The 14836-nt window shown below is 55.5% G+C and overlaps 3 protein-coding genes across 3 annotated transcripts in view; 2 read left to right on the top strand and 1 right to left on the bottom strand.

The window, feature by feature from the left end:
* MED16 (mediator complex subunit 16) overlaps positions 1-6998 on the top strand; it is a 7864-nt gene extending 866 nt beyond the window's left edge. Inside the window, exons 3-14 of the mRNA XM_015886289.2 lie at positions 236-405; positions 976-1407; positions 2116-2221; positions 2672-2827; positions 2957-3168; positions 3437-3643; positions 3983-4193; positions 4396-4529; positions 4687-4879; positions 5125-5341; positions 5685-5768; positions 6218-6998. Of these exons, the coding sequence (XP_015741775.1) occupies positions 236-405; positions 976-1407; positions 2116-2221; positions 2672-2827; positions 2957-3168; positions 3437-3643; positions 3983-4193; positions 4396-4529; positions 4687-4879; positions 5125-5341; positions 5685-5768; positions 6218-6344 (2249 nt within the window). The 3' untranslated portion in view covers positions 6345-6998. The remainder of the gene's footprint in view (positions 1-235; positions 406-975; positions 1408-2115; positions 2222-2671; positions 2828-2956; positions 3169-3436; positions 3644-3982; positions 4194-4395; positions 4530-4686; positions 4880-5124; positions 5342-5684; positions 5769-6217) is intronic.
* A 65-nt stretch (positions 6999-7063) lies between these two features.
* PLPPR3 (phospholipid phosphatase related 3) lies at positions 7064-14175 on the top strand. Its single transcript, XM_015886298.2, has 9 exons — positions 7064-7176; positions 9684-9780; positions 11234-11324; positions 11522-11707; positions 11786-11915; positions 12004-12199; positions 12273-12330; positions 12405-12578; positions 12650-14175. Exons 2-9 carry the CDS (start codon positions 9689-9691, stop codon positions 13844-13846), a joined length of 2124 nt encoding a protein of 707 aa, XP_015741784.1. The 5' UTR covers positions 7064-7176; positions 9684-9688; the 3' UTR covers positions 13847-14175.
* CFD (complement factor D) lies at positions 7884-9596 on the bottom strand. Its single transcript, XM_015886358.1, has 5 exons — positions 9468-9596; positions 9110-9263; positions 8880-9024; positions 8413-8670; positions 7884-8204 (listed from the first exon to the last, which is right to left on the bottom strand). Exons 1-5 carry the CDS (start codon positions 9532-9534, stop codon positions 8025-8027), a joined length of 804 nt encoding a protein of 267 aa, XP_015741844.1. The 5' UTR covers positions 9535-9596; the 3' UTR covers positions 7884-8024.
* Positions 14176-14836: the final 661 nt, after the last annotated feature.

Here is a 14836-nt window from a genome sequence, read left to right as displayed (position 1 = left end):
TTCAGGTCCTGAAAGGCCACCCCAGCTTTCCTATAGCTCCCTTTCAGGTCCTGAAAGGCCACCCCAGCTTTCCTATAGGTTCTCTTCAGGTCTTGAAAGGCCACTTTCCACAGTGGTGCTTTGTGATTCAATGTGATTTGGTGCTGTCTCACAGCTACAAAGTGATAGGCTCCATCAGAGCTGCATGGGGTGGCTTGATTCCTTACCTGGTTCTTACAGGGCTGTGTCTTTGCAGGCTCCAGGCTGCTCTCAGCGGATGCAGACGGTCATATCAAGTGCTGGAGCATGACTGAGCACCTGGCCAACAGCTGGGAGAACACCGTGGGCAGCATGGTGGAGGGAGATCCCGTGGTGGCCCTATCCTGGCTGCACAATGGTGTAAAGCTGGCACTGCATGTGGAGAAGGTTCGTCATGAGATGGCTTGGGTCGTTGGTGGGGGAGCTGGGAAACCCCTCTGTGTGTCTCTTTCGAGTTAGAAAGTTTCCTAGCTCCAGCTGAGAAATGCAGGTGGGGTATCTCACTTCTCTTGCTGCTTTAAGCTTGTTTTAGTCAGCCTGTTTTTCAATCTCCATGGCTGTAAAATGGAGATAAAAGCACATGCTTGCCTACCAGTGGTACTCCAGCAGTCGAGGTAAGGAGGTTTGTTGCTGTAGGTGTATGGAGACCAGCTGCTTGTTTTGAAGCATGTCTAATTCTGATCCAGAAGTGCAGATTAACATTCTGCATTCTCAACTGTTAACTCTTGCAAGGCACGGAAGCATAATGGGGCTGTGCGTTGTGTTGGTGAGCAGCTGGCACTGCTCATAACTAGGGGAGAAGCACATCTCAGAGCTGGGTGTATGAGCTCGATGCCTGGGCTCTGTTTATCTCTGCTGACCTTGCTGTACTGACTCAGGGGAGCAGAACTCTGCAGCTCTGGGTGCACTGCAGGCATCAGATGCTGACATCTTTACATTGCTCATCTTCATTCACAGTCTGGAGCATCAAACTTTGGCGAGAAGTTTTCCAGGGTCAAATTCTCTCCGTCGCTGACGCTGTTTGGTGGGAAGCCTATGGAGGGCTGGATTGCTGTGACTATCAGTGGGCTGGTGACAGTCTCCCTCCTCAAGCCCAACGGGCAGGTGCTGACATCCACAGAAAGCCTTTGCCGCCTCCGTTGCCGCGTTGCCTTGGCAGATGTCGCCTTTACTGGTGGGGGAAACATCGTGGTGGCCACTTCAGATGGCAGCAGTGCCTCCCCTGTCCAGTTCTACAAGGTCTGTGTGAGCGTGGTGAATGAGAAATGCAAGATAGACACTGAAATCCTACCATCCCTCTTCATGCGCTGCACCACCGACCCTGCCCGCAAGGACAAATACCCAGCAATCACTCACCTGAAGTTCCTTGCTCGGGATATGTCAGAACAGGTGAGCATCTGCTGTTGAAACAAGGAGCAATGAAGTGAATAACAAAGGAGACAGCAGGTTATTCTGTGTTTATTCCTCCTGTTGGCTTCATCTCCCAGCTCGAGGAGGGAGCAATCATGTCCTGCAGTGATTCTCTGCTGGTTTTGGAGTGGCTGCTTGTTCAGCCTCATTCAAGCAGGCTGCATTTGAGAGGTCTGGGAGTGTCGTGGCTGACTGAAAAGGCCCATTCTTCATTAACCTGATTACGTGTTGGTTTTATTTTATGGCTCTGCCATTGGTTACTGTGGGTGTTTTCCTGCACGATCCGAGGAGGTTCTGAGATATAAAGTCTTTCATCTTTGAGTCTCGACTTCAAAGCAGCCCCTCTCCAGAACACTTGGAGCTCTTGATCCATGTGATTCAATTTAGCAGCTTAACTCTATTTGCCAGGGTGAGATGACTGTGGAAACCCAACTGGTTCAATGAAGCTGAGAAACTCTTCTGTTCCCTGTGGTTAGGATCGAGTGCTGTGTTGGACAACACAGCGTCTGTTTTGGCTTTGGAGTCAGTTCTTTTCCTGCTCCTTTTCTTCACGTTTAGTCTGTGATATATGGGGCAGCATTGGCAGGTTACAGATCTGAAGGGAGAGGGGCTGAAAATGCTACCGGGTAATGTGGTTCTCTATTGTGAATGCTGTGCTTACAAACATCATGGCTTTCCCTTCTACAGGTGTTGCTTTGTGCTTCCAACCAGAACAACAGCATTGTGGAGTGCTGGTCTCTTCGGAAAGAAGGTTTGCCTGTCAACAACATCTTCCAGCAGATCTCTCCTGTGGGTGAGTTCCAGCAGCAGGGACTTAAGGAGTGTGATCTGAATGAGGGTGATAGGGCAGGACCTGCAATACATTATCACCTATTTATTTGTATTTCTGGTGTTCTCAGCCACACGCTCTGTTCCATCCATTTCTTTGCATCTTAGGCAACAAATGGGATGGTTTCTACTTCTAATTCAGTTCAAATATAACAGCATCACACCTGTGCTGTTTGCTCTGCTGAAATGCAAAGGGTTCTTTAACATAAAGAATTGTTGATCGCCTCCAGCAGAGCCTTCCATCAAAACTGATACAGCAAAATGAGCCATTATTTATGTGGTTACTGAGCTCAGAAGAACATGGGGAGGTACAGGGGAAATAGAGGGTCTGCATAGAGAAGTGTGGGCAGAAGTCAGGGAGGGGCTCTGTTTTCTGACCCCTTCAGACAGTGATGTCTCACTTTACTTTCTCAAGTTGGAGACAAGCAGCCCATGATCCTGAAATGGCGAATTCTCTCTGCCACCAATGATTTGGATCGTGTCTCAGCTGTGGCTCTGCCCAAGTTGCCCATCTCCCTCACAAATACTGACCTGAAGGTGGCAAACGACACCAAATTCTTCCCTGGACTGGGTAAGGAATATCTGTTGGGTTTTTATTTCTCTTAAATATTAGACTTCTGCTTGAAACTCCCCTTGTCTGGGTGAGGTCAGGGTTGTACCAGCATTTGCTTGCTCACCTTTGGTTCTCATCTCTCCCCAGGTCTGGCATTGGCTTTTCATGATGGCAGTGTCCACATCGTTCATCGCCTGTCCCTGCAAATGATGGCTGTCTTCCATGGTTCTTCTTCCCAGCGCCCAGTGGATGAGCAGACTATCAAAAGGCAAAGAACTACTGGGCCCCTGGTTCACTTCAAAGCCATGCAGCTCTCCTGGACGTCTCTGGCCTTGGCTGGCATTGACAGTCATGGGAAGGTAATGTGTTCTGTTATGTGGGCTGCTCCCCTGGGATCTCTCTTTATCTCTCTAAATGGTGATGGATAAATCTGAAAAGCTCTGGGAATGTTTTTTCCTGCTGTGTGACCCGTGTTAAACAAGGTGTGATGCGTCCTTTTACTGTAGAGTTTGTATCTTTGGGCCAGCAATGAGCTCCAGATCACCCTGTGTTGTGCAATAGCTTTTGTGGAAGGCTTTCAAGTCTGTTCTTGATGGGGATTTTCCTTTTTTTGCCTTTTCCATTCAGCTGAGCATGCTTCGTATCTCCCCTTCCATGGGCCATGTGCTGGACATGAACACCTCCCTCCGCCACTTGCTGTTCCTCTTGGAGTACTGCATGGTGACTGGCTATGACTGGTGGGACATCCTGCTCCACGTCCAGCCCAACATGGTCCAAAACCTGGTGGAGAAGCTGCATGAAGAGTACACAAGACAGAGCGCAGCCCTGCAGCAGGTCAGCAAGAGTGGGAACTCCCTGATTTACAGCAGGAGAAGTCTCAGCAACAGGGAGATAGCTGTGTGCTGTCTTTGAATGCTCTACTTGAGCAATGCTTGAGATGTGAAGAATCACATTTGATACAGCGTTTGTTGTCATTCATCTCTACCTGTGGGGAAGTTCTGGTGAGATGTTAGAGCATCCTGGGAGCAATAGGGCTGTTTGTAAGTGCATGAAACAGCATTTGCTGTTCCAGTTGTTCACACAGCAGAGCTGCAGAACAGAATAAAGCAGTTTGTGAGCTGATCCTCATTCTACCTTCACTCCTGAATGTTCTCTCATGCCTCTGTCCCTCAGGTCCTTGCCACACGCATTGTTGCCATGAAGGCATCTCTTTGCAAGCTCTCCTCCAGCACAATAGCCCGTGTTTGTGACTACCATGCCAAGCTGTTCCTGATTGCCATCAGCTGCACCCTGAAGTCTCTGTTGCGCCCACACTTCCTCAACACCCCAGATAAGAGTCCTGGGGACCGACTCACAGAGGTCTGCTCCAAGATCACAGATATAGGTGAGGATTGATGGTGACATCAGGCACAGCTCTCTGAGCGTCCTGCATCAGCTCCTTGTAGGCTCAGTGTTAAACGTCATAAGCTCACAGTTGCTTCCTGGGTTTGAGGAAGGGGGAAGTGATGTCTTTTTGCACCACAGGGACAGAGGGTGGAGTGTGGGTCCATCTCCTGACTGAACAACACGTTTTGCTCCTGTTTCAGACATTGACAAGGTGATGATCAACTTAAAGACGGAGGAGTTTGTCCTGGAGATGAACACGTTGCAATCCCTGCAGCAACTCATCCAGTGGGTGGGGGATTTTGTGCTTTATCTACTGGCCAGCCTGCCTAACCAGGTGAGAGCCTGGGCTTCCAAGAATGATCTTTATACCTCTTTATACCTCTAACCTCCATGGCATCCTCTACAAGTCTGTCTACTGTCCTGTAAATGGAACAGCAGCTCCAACAGGTTGAGTTTAAGCCTCAACCCCCAAATGTTTCTCCCCTTTGCAGGGCTCTCCTGTGAGGCCAGGCCACAGCTTCCTGCGAGATGGAGCATCCCTGGGCATGTTCAGGGAGCTGATGGTGGTGATCCGTATTTGGGGGTTGCTGAAGCCAAGCTGCCTCCCTGTCTACACAGCAACCTCTGACACTCAGGACAGCATGTCCCTCCTCTTCAGGCTTCTGACTAAACTCTGGCTGTGCTGTGAGTGTTTGCCAGTTCCCTCAAACAAAAGGATCTTCCTTCATTTGGATTGTGCACGGTAGAAATAATTACAGGGGGTAACTCTGGAGTGTTTAGAAAGGGCAAGTGCAGCTGCCAGCTTTATTGTTCCCTGTGCTGCGTTGGCAGATGGAGGGGGGGAACTGCATCCACTTTTCTCCATCTGTAAATGAGATGTGTAAAGATCACGCTGGTTTTTCTCTCTTTCTGCTTCATTTTCCATGCAGGTCGTGAAGAAAATCACATAACAGAACCAGATGATACCCTGATAGATGAATGTTGCCTCCTGCCCAGCCAGTTGCTCATTCCCAATATCGATTGGTTGCCTATCAACGATGGCATTATCAGCAAGCTGCAAAACAAACAGCTCGTCAGGCTGCAGTTTGGAAAAGCTCCTGGCCTCATTGGTCACACTGTCTCATCCCAGTTTGATGCCTTTGTGAGGTACAAAGATCTGAAACAAATAGATGGTTTGGTTGGGATCTCTCCAGCTCTGAGAGGTCGTTGGATCTGGGGTGCCTGTGCCACAAGAGGGTTTATTCTCTGTGCTTGAGTTCCCAGTCATTACTGAGTTATAAAGAACTGAAATGAGATGGCAGGAGGGGAGGGGGAAAGGTGCCCGTTTGTGTTTAGATTGATGTCAGCGTGTCTTTGAATCCATTGGCACTTTACAGAGTCTGCAGTCGAAGCCTGGGCCCCACTGGCCATTGAAATGCAGCTCACTGTCCTGGCAACAGCTTGTAGAAAGTGATACCTTAGAAACCATCCCATTCTTCTTCCTGCACAGGGCACCTGGTCAACCTAAAATTGATCATCTGAGAAGGCTTCATTTAGGAGCATACCCGACAGAAGAATGCAAGTCATGTACCAGGTAAGTGATGAGGGTGAAATCCCTTCCATGCAGAGGAGCTCTTGGCAGAAACTCAAACTGCCTTTTGTCATTCAAAAGCTCCCTTGGTCTCTGTTTACCATCCCGGCTGCCATCCCAGGAACTTCTGGTGTGATTTACGCCTGCAGGAGGAAATTCTGCTTCTAAATTAAGGCTGTTCATTTATGGAGCTGCCACTTTGCGTTTAAAGGAAGCACTTGTGGGTAGGTTTCAGATATCCCTGATGTGGAAGACAAAGATCCTTAAGAGAGCTGACTCAGGATAGCTGCTACTATCAGTGCAGCCTGGCTGTTCAATTTAAGCCTTAGCACAGAGTACCCACAGCTCTTTGAGTATCAATGTATGGTGTGTGTGACCAGCATTGCTGCTTTGTTTCCTGGCCTCTCCATCTTTATGCCAGTCTGTACCTTCCTTGTTTTCTTCCTTTCCAGGTGTGGCTGCGTTACGATGCTGAAATCTCCAAACAAAGTCACTGCTGTGAAGCAGTGGGAGCAGCGCTGGGTCAAAAACTGCCTGTGTGGGGGGCTGTGGAGGAGGATGCCCCTCAGCTATTCCTGAGAGCACCTTTATGAGGCATGGAGAGAGCAACGGGTTCTAAATGGAAGAGCTGAATGTGCTTTGGGAGCCAGGAGCTGCAGCCCTTGTGAGACAGTGCCCAGTTGGCTGGGAGTGCTGATACCTTTGACTTGCATTGGTCTTTCAGCTTCAACCCTAAAAGGAAAAGAAGGAAGGAAGGAAAGGAACTTTTGAGGGGCCCCCTTTAGGCTCTACCCTGTAAAGTTCTCCCATTGCCACCAAATGTGATGGCAGCTGGAAGCCAAAGGCCAGGGAAGGGGGAAACCTGCTGCCTTCGTGTATCTCTGGGCTGACCAAGCAGAATGGCTGAGCCCTGCAGTCAGCACAGGCTGAGTGGTGATGGGGGGCTCTGAGGGTACACAGAGAGTCTCCATGGAGAGAAGAGCAAACACTTGGTTCCTTGTGTTGTTTCTCCTTTGCTGTGGGCTGCTTGGGAAGCATGGCATGGGTCGGTCAGTTCCTGTTTCCTTCTGCATCTCCCTGCTTCAAATGAACTTAGCTCCATTGATGGGAGCCTTCATCATCACATATATCTGTGTGCTGATGGGTGGAGGAGCAGAGTCCTGAGGCTGCCTGGAGCAAACCCAAACCTGGAACTCTTGAGTTCTTTTGGAAATAAAAGTTCCCTTAATTTCATACACAGAATGTTTGGTTTGTTTGCAGAACTTCAGCACTTTTTCATGTGACTTGGAAGCCCGGGGCTGCTGATGCATCAACGCACAAGAAAAGCAGGAAACTGGTGTGAATTTGCACCTCTGTTAAGAAAGGAGCTGCAAACACTCGCAGAATCGACTGGTTGAAAACCTTCTATCAGGTTATTATGGGCAGAAGAGAGAGAAGGTGGGGTGATGGAGGTGGCTGTGGGGTGATGGGGGTTGAGCCTTAGTGCTTTTAGCAGCTCTATGAGGGTACTTGGAGCCAATGTGGGGCCTGGCTGAGTTCCTGCTCAGCTGGATCCACCTCTGTGTGTCCTCTGAGGCCATTTAAGGGAAGGATGATGCCATGTTGTTAATATTCATATCCCTCTGGGAGCGAGTTTTCATTTATTAGTGGAAAATTGAGCTGAGGGTGAAGAGCTCAGCCCTCAGCTCTGAGGTTTTGCTGCAGAGCTGGGCTGTGCCTTGCTGTTCTTCTGGTAATTAAGGCCAGTCTGGTGGTTAATTAGGAAACTCCAACTCCTTGTCAAGGGGGTTTTTCCCTGTAAGTAAAACTGATCAACATGGGGCCTCACTCATCTCCTTTGGAGGAGGGTTATTTGATGTCTATGGCACACAGAGCTGCCTTCTTGCAGCCTGCCCATGCCATGTGCATGCGGGCACTGAGCAGCATCCAACCCTGCCATGCTGTGGGGTGCAGCATTGCTCCTTTGGGGGGCTCAGAGCAGTGCTGGGAAGGGGGTGTGGGGTCCAACACCCAGGGATGGGATCAGGGATGGTGGGGACATGGGGCTGTGCCACCTGCAGAGCTCAGCACCCCCCCATCCTTATCACTGCCCCCCACCCCACTCAGTGCAGTCCTGCCTGCAGCAATTGGCGTTGCTTTATTGTGGTGGTTGCAATACAGATGTGTCCAGCAAAGCCTGCAGCAGTGTCTCCCCCTCCCTGGGCATCATTCAGCCCCCCATTCAGGGTCCCTATTCCCACTGTATCCAGCAGTGTGAGCTCAACGTGTGGCCACGTCCTCATCCCCATCCCTGGAGGCCATGATGCTGTCAATCCATTCAGCATAGGGCGCAATGCGGGTGTAGATGGCCGGCTTCTTATAGTTGCCACAGACACGAGATCCAGCCGTCACCACCCCTTCAGCCACACCATTGCAGACCAAAGGACCCCCGGAATCACCCTGTGGGGACAAAACCCATTGCCACGTGGTTCTCAGGTTGCAGCTTTGGATCCAAATCGCTGCCATCCCCCCACCAGCCTCTTCTCACCCAGGTTTGAGGAGCAGGGATCCCAACAGTGATGCAGCCCCATCCCCAGCATCCTCCCACTCCATTCCCATACCCCTATAGGGTCACCTTCCCCCTCACCCCCCCCTATAGGGCTCTGACCTTGCAGGTATCCTTCTTATTGGAGTCTGTGCACATCATCTTCTCAGTGATGGTGCGGTCGTGTCGGGTGCGATGGTTGCAAAGCTCTCTGCTTATCACCGGCCTCTGAACCTCTTGCAACCGATCCGGCCTCTTCCCGCTGTGCGTTATCGTCCCCCATCCCGCTGTATCGCAAAGCGTGTCGGCCGCCACCTCCCTGTCCTCGCGTTGAAATGGCAGCACCTTCACGTGCTCGTTCAGCTCCGCTTTCTCCTCCAGCTGCCACCCAAAGAAAGGAGGTGTGGGGTCAGGGGGATGCGGGGACATAGATGAGCCCCCCTCCTGCAGCCCCATAGGGGGTGGATGGAGACGTTCTGATAGGGCTTAGAATGGGATGCAAAGGGGACGAGGGGGGATGCTCCATGCAATGCAAAGGGGATGAAGGGGGGATTGAGAGGTGGTGGGGAGGGGGTGTGTGAGGAGCCCACCTGGAGCAGCAGGAGGTCGTCCCTGTTATTATGGATGTTGCTGCCGGGGTGGGCGATTTGTGCTTTCACGTTGTAAAGCCGCTTATGGGGCTCCGGAGCTGACAGTGAATGAGCACCCAGCAGCACCTGGAAGTGTTTATCTCCCCTATGGGGGTTCAGCCCAATGAGCTGGGGGGGCTGCAGGGCCTGGAGCCCCCCCATGCCCCCCTCCCACACCCCCATATACTCACATCTGCTCGGTGCAGTGGGCGGCGCTCAGCACCCACTGCGGGGCGATGAGGAATCCCCCACAGATGTGCTTCCCATCCAGCTGCAGTGAGGCCATATAGGGCCGTAGATGGGGCTGAGCCTCCCAACCCCTCAGGATCCTCCCCCGGGGCTGTGCTGGTGTGGGATGGGGAGAGGCAGCGTTAGTGGGGGGGGACACAGGAGTAAGAGACCCATTGAGACCCCTGCTCACACCCTTATGGACAGCAGTGGGGTTTCCTGACCTGGCCACCCCCATAGAAGCTCAGTGGCCCCCCAACCAAGATCCCACATCCCTCATGGGCTCATTCAGCCCTATTCCCATCCCAATCCCATACTCACCATCCACCACGGCCCCCAGCAGCAGCAGCAGGATGAGGACAGAGCTCGCAGCAGCGCTCGGCCCCATGGCTGCAACGAGCGGCTGCTGCAGGGAGGGGACAAGGGTTGGTTTTATATCCAGTTTGGGGCCACAGGGGAGGGAAGGAAGGGGAAAAGGAGGGGATTTCCAAAGTGCATCGATGCCAAAACATGCTTTAATTCTCCGTTATCAAACAGGTCAAATGTTCCCAAGACAAACAAGTTCAGGAGGAAGCAGCCGGTCCCAGCTGCCAGGTCTGGCAACAGCAGGAGGGGATTTCTGCAGCACTGAGGGGTCAGTGGCTATAGGGACAAAGGGGTCGGGGGTCCCAATGGGGTGACAACCCTTCTGTCCCCAATGTCCCCAATGTCCCCACAGCCCTGAGCCCTGCCCAGCACCAAGCAGAGCAGTGGGGCAGCACTGGGGTGGAGGTCCCAACCCGACCCTATAGCACAGCCCATACAAGCCCATTCTCTGCTGCTCTGCGGTGTTAAATGGAGCATTGAGAAGGGAACCTCGGCTTTTTAGCAGCATTCAATCCCTCGGGGTTTATTTCAGGCTACCTTGCAGTTGTCCTGAGCTGCAGCTGTGCCATCGCTCCGTTATCACCGTGAACCCGGCTATGTCTGTCCCCATTAACATGGGGAGGGGTCGGTGCAATGGGGGCAGAGCCTGACACCGGGATTTCTGCACTCAGGGTCCGGGCAGAGCGGCTTAGCTGGAATGAATCGGGATTTAACGTTAAATACGGCAGATTTTTACCCACTTAGGGGCGAAAATGGAACGGAGGCAAAGAGCGGGGGGCACTGAGCTGCCCTTAGATACCCCAGCCATGAACCCCAATGGCGGGGGGGGTAATAGGGCTGTGTGTGGGGCAGCCGGCCGATCCCCGGGGGGGGTTTGGGATGGGGTCCTATAGTGTGGTGGGAAATGGGGTCTTACCGCATCTCCGGACCCTCTGCAAAGCCCGGGGGGCAGAGCCGCCTTAAGGGGGGTGCGGATCATTGCGGGGGGGGTTGGATGCACCGCACGATGGGGGACATAAAGCAGCACGGGGGGCACCGCCCCCGCTCGGTGCCGCCCCCCCCCCTCCCCCGATCCCTTTGTCTCTCACCCTCTCGCACCGCTCCCTTTTACCGACCCCCCCCCCCCTTTTTCCCCGGGTCCCCGCAGCGGTTCAGCGCCCCGAGAGCGGCCGGGAGCGGCGGGGCGGGGCGGGGGGCGGTGGGGAGGGGGCGGAGGAGGAGGAGGCGGCGGAGGATCCAGCCGCGTTCCGCCGTGGCAGAGCAGCCCCGCGCTGCGGGATCCCCAACGACACCCCCGGCCCCGCCCGTGTCCCCCCCCCCACAACCCGGATTCCCCCCCCCCAGGGGTCGCTGCAGCCGAGGTGAGTGGGGGGCGGCTGCGGCCGCGGGGACACAAAGGGCCGCGCCCCCTCCCCTCCCCCCCCCTCCCCTTCTCCCTTCCCAGCCCCCGCCCGGGGTTGCGGCACGGTATATTGCCTCTGTATTGCCACCCCCCGGTACAGCCCTTAACCCCGCTACTGCCCCCCCTATATTGCCCCTCACCCCCCCCCTCTCCATCCCTCATTGCACTCGATACTTGTCCGAAGTTGCTGTGAACTGAGGCTGCTCCCCGGGCCCCCACCCCTTGTTCTGCCCTGCGGGTGGCACGACCCCTCCCCACATCCCCTGTGACCCCAAATCCCCCCCCGACCTGTTGCCACAGCCCCCCTCTCCCCATACAGGGCCCCCCCCAGGACCATGATCTCCCCGAAGGACAAGGCCAAGGCTCCCAAGGACAGCATGACGCTCCTGCCCTGCTTCTACTTCGTGGAGGTAAGTGTGGGGAGGGTGGGGGGTCTTGGGGGGGCATCTCCTCACCCTGCAATGCCACCATGCACCGAGATCCCACAGTGCATGGGGCTCTGCCACCACCCGTGTCCCTATGAATGCACCAAATGGGACCTGGGGGGTTGGAGGGGGGGGGGCTATGGTGGGCAATGAGCCTTCCCACCCCCCTAATCCCCCCCCAGCTGCCCATCGTGGCCTCCTCCATCGTGACGCTGTATTTCCTGGAGCTCACCGACCTCTTCAAGCCGGCCAAGGTGGGCTTCCAATGCCACGATCGCGCGCTCTCCATGCCCTACGTGGAGAGCAGTGAGGAGCTCATCCCGTTGCTCATGCTGCTCAGCCTCGCCTTCGCCGCCCCAGCCGCCTCGGTGCGTCCCACAGCGCTATGGGGCCGGGTCCTGCTGCCTTTGGGGTTGCACTGAGTGTGGTTTTCCCCCCCTATGCAGATCATGCTCGGGGAGGGCCTGGTGTATTGCCTGCAGTCCCGGCTGAAGGGTCGCAGTGGCACCGAGGGGAGCATCAATGCAGGAGGCTGCAACTTCAATTCCTTCCTGCGCCGCACCGTAAGGTTTGTGGGTACGTTGTGCCATCACCTCCCCCAGGGTTTTGGGATCAGGCTGGGATCAGGTTGGGTTTGAATCTAAACCCTCTGTGCCCCCTGTAGGTGTCCATGTCTTCGGGCTCTGTGCCACTGCGTTGGTCACCGATGTCATCCAGTTGGCCACCGGATACCACGCTCCTTTCTTTCTTACTGTCTGCAAACCCAACTACACGCTGCTGGGCACACCCTGCGACGCCAACCCTTACATCACACAGGATATCTGTGCCGGCACCGACAAACACGCCATCCTGTCTGCCAGGTATGTGCCATAGGGCAGAGCGGCCCCACGGCCCCATAGAGCATCACAGCTCAAACCCTGTGCTCTCCTACAGGAAGACTTTCCCATCCCAGCACGCCACGCTGTCCGCCTTCGCCGCTGTCTATGTGTCGGTGAGTGCGGAGCACCACGTGGCTGCACGGCAGTGGGTGAGCCCATATAGTCTGACCTTCTCCCACCCCTTTAGATGTACTTCAACTCCACCATCTCAGACAGCACCAAGCTCCTGAAGCCCATCTTGGTCTTCGCCTTCGCCATCGCCGCCGGTATCTGCGGGTTGACCCAGATCACTCAGTACCGCAGCCATCCCACCGATGTCTACGTGGGTTTCCTCATCGGCGCCGGCATCGCCGCTTACCTGGTGGGTGCTATAGGGGCTGTGTGTGCCTCGTGCCACCCTGCAGCCCCACTGAGCTCAATCCCACCCCATAGGCTTACCACGCAGTGGGCAACTTCCGTGCCCCCACCGAGAGGGTCCCAGCTCCAGCTCCAGCCAAGGACGCTCTCCGTGTTCTGACACAACGCGGCCACGACGCCGTGTACCAGCAGAACAAATCAGTGAGCACCGATGAACTGACCCCGCGGCTGGAGGAGGAGGAGGGGGCGGCCGTGAGACCGGTACCACGCGATAAGAACTCATTGGGCAGCCTGAAACGTGCCAGCGTGGACGTGGATCTGCTGGCACCGCGCAGCCCCATGGCCAAGGAGAACATGGTGACCTTCAGTAACACGCTGCCACGCGTCAGCACGCCTTCCATGGAGGACGCGGCGCGGCGGCACATGACCATCCACGTACCATTGGATGCATCGCGCTCCAAGCAGCTCATCTCCGAATGGAAGCAGAAGGCGATGGAGGGACGAGGAGGGGACGAGGTGGAGGAGGAGGTGCCCCCGGCGTTGTACCCTACGGTGCAGGCTCGCCCTGAGCGCGCAGCTTTAGGCCCACGGGTGCTGCTCCCGCCCCGTCCCGGTGCTGCACCGTTAGTGCACATCCCCGAGGAGAGCACGGCGGGCGGCGGGGCAGCGATGAGAGCCAAGTGGGTGATGGTGGCTGAGAAAAGCGCCCCCCGTGCAGCCAACCCCCCCCGGTTAATGCAGGTGATCGCCATGTCCAAACCACAAGGCGCTGCTCCCAGCACCCCAAAGCATTCGGAAACATCCTCGTCCTCCACCAGCTCCGACTCGTCGCAATATCGCTCGCCATCGGAACGTGACAGCTCCAGCATCGTCACCATCGATGCTCATGCTCCTCATCACCCCGTGGTGCATCTCAATGCTGGCAATGGGCCTTGGGAATGGAAGGCGGCCCCTAAAGCTGCTGAGGATGGATACGAGCTGGGAGAGGTGGGGAAGGAATTCCGTGCCTTCCACCCGGCCAAGAGTGCCGGTGTGTCACCTGGATCCTCATTGAGTGACGTGGAGCAGGATGAGCCGCGTTACGGCAGCCTGGCTGCCATCCATGGGGCAGCGGGGGGTGCTGAGAGGGGGGATGTGAGTGAGGGGCTGCTGGGCGCTGCCAGCCGGGAGGCCACGCTGCGCAGGAAGGTGGCTGAGCGCGATGTGCTGACGGACTGCGATGCTGACGGCTTCTATAGGAAGATGCCGGCAGGGAGGAGGTTTAAGGACTGAGCCCACACCCCCCCAACCCCAAACCCAATCCCAGGTGTGGGCTCGAGCACTTTGGACTTCATGTTTTTTCTCTCTATAACAGGTGCTGATGATTCTTTTCTCTCTGGGACAAGGGAAGGGGGGGGGGGTTGTTAATTTATATGGCTGATGGTATGTAGGTCTGTGGGGTGGGGGGCAGTCAGTGTTAAAGGGCTTCGTTGGGGTGTGGGGTGCACTTGGGGGGGGTGCAGCCCCTATTTCTGCTTCATTCTTTGGTGGGGGGTGGGCCAGGCTGAGAGCTGGGCATGTGAAGCTGTATATACTGCAATGGGGACAGTAGAAAGAGTGAAAAGGGGGGGATGGAGGGGTGGGGGGAAGACCCCGGGGGCTGCAATGAGCTCTGGGTGCTGCTGAGCTGAACCCCGGGCCCTGAGGCTCCCGATGGGGCTGGGGTTATATTGGGGGGTGGGGGTCGGAGCTGTGAATGCATCATCGGGTGTCGGCTGAAGCCGCTGTGGTTTGAGAAGTGAATAAACGTGTGAACGTGGCCCGGGTGGGAGCTGCGATATGGGGGATCCGGGTGGGATGGGGGGGGTCGGGGGGGGTCCCACGGTGGTTTCACCTTGTGCTGAGCACGAGGATCCCCCTGGGCAGCAAAATGCCATCGCTGCAGTTTCCATCCCCGTTGCCGTGGTAATGGATACGTGTGTGTCGAGCTCAGCTCCGGCGTAGCACCGCGCTGCGGTGGTCCCTGCTATATCCTCACCCCCCCCCCCCTTCATTCCGGGGGATACACAGGGGGAGATGCATCATCATAGGCATCATTCGACCCCCCACATCCAACCCATCTCCATATGGTGACGGCAGAACCCCGTGCGACCCCAACCCGGCACCGAGCAGCCACTTGTCACAGCCCATAAACCAGGGGGGGGGGGTTGTGTAGGACCCCATGGGGCTGTCATACACCCGGGGGGGGGACACACACACACAGCAACGGCCCCCGCTGCTCCA

Source organism: Coturnix japonica, chromosome 28 (assembly GCF_001577835.2).
Source record: "Coturnix japonica isolate 7356 chromosome 28, Coturnix japonica 2.1, whole genome shotgun sequence".
Classification (NCBI taxonomy): Eukaryota; Metazoa; Chordata; class Aves; order Galliformes; family Phasianidae; genus Coturnix; species Coturnix japonica.
This window is presented reverse-complemented; position numbering and strand designations above follow the sequence as displayed.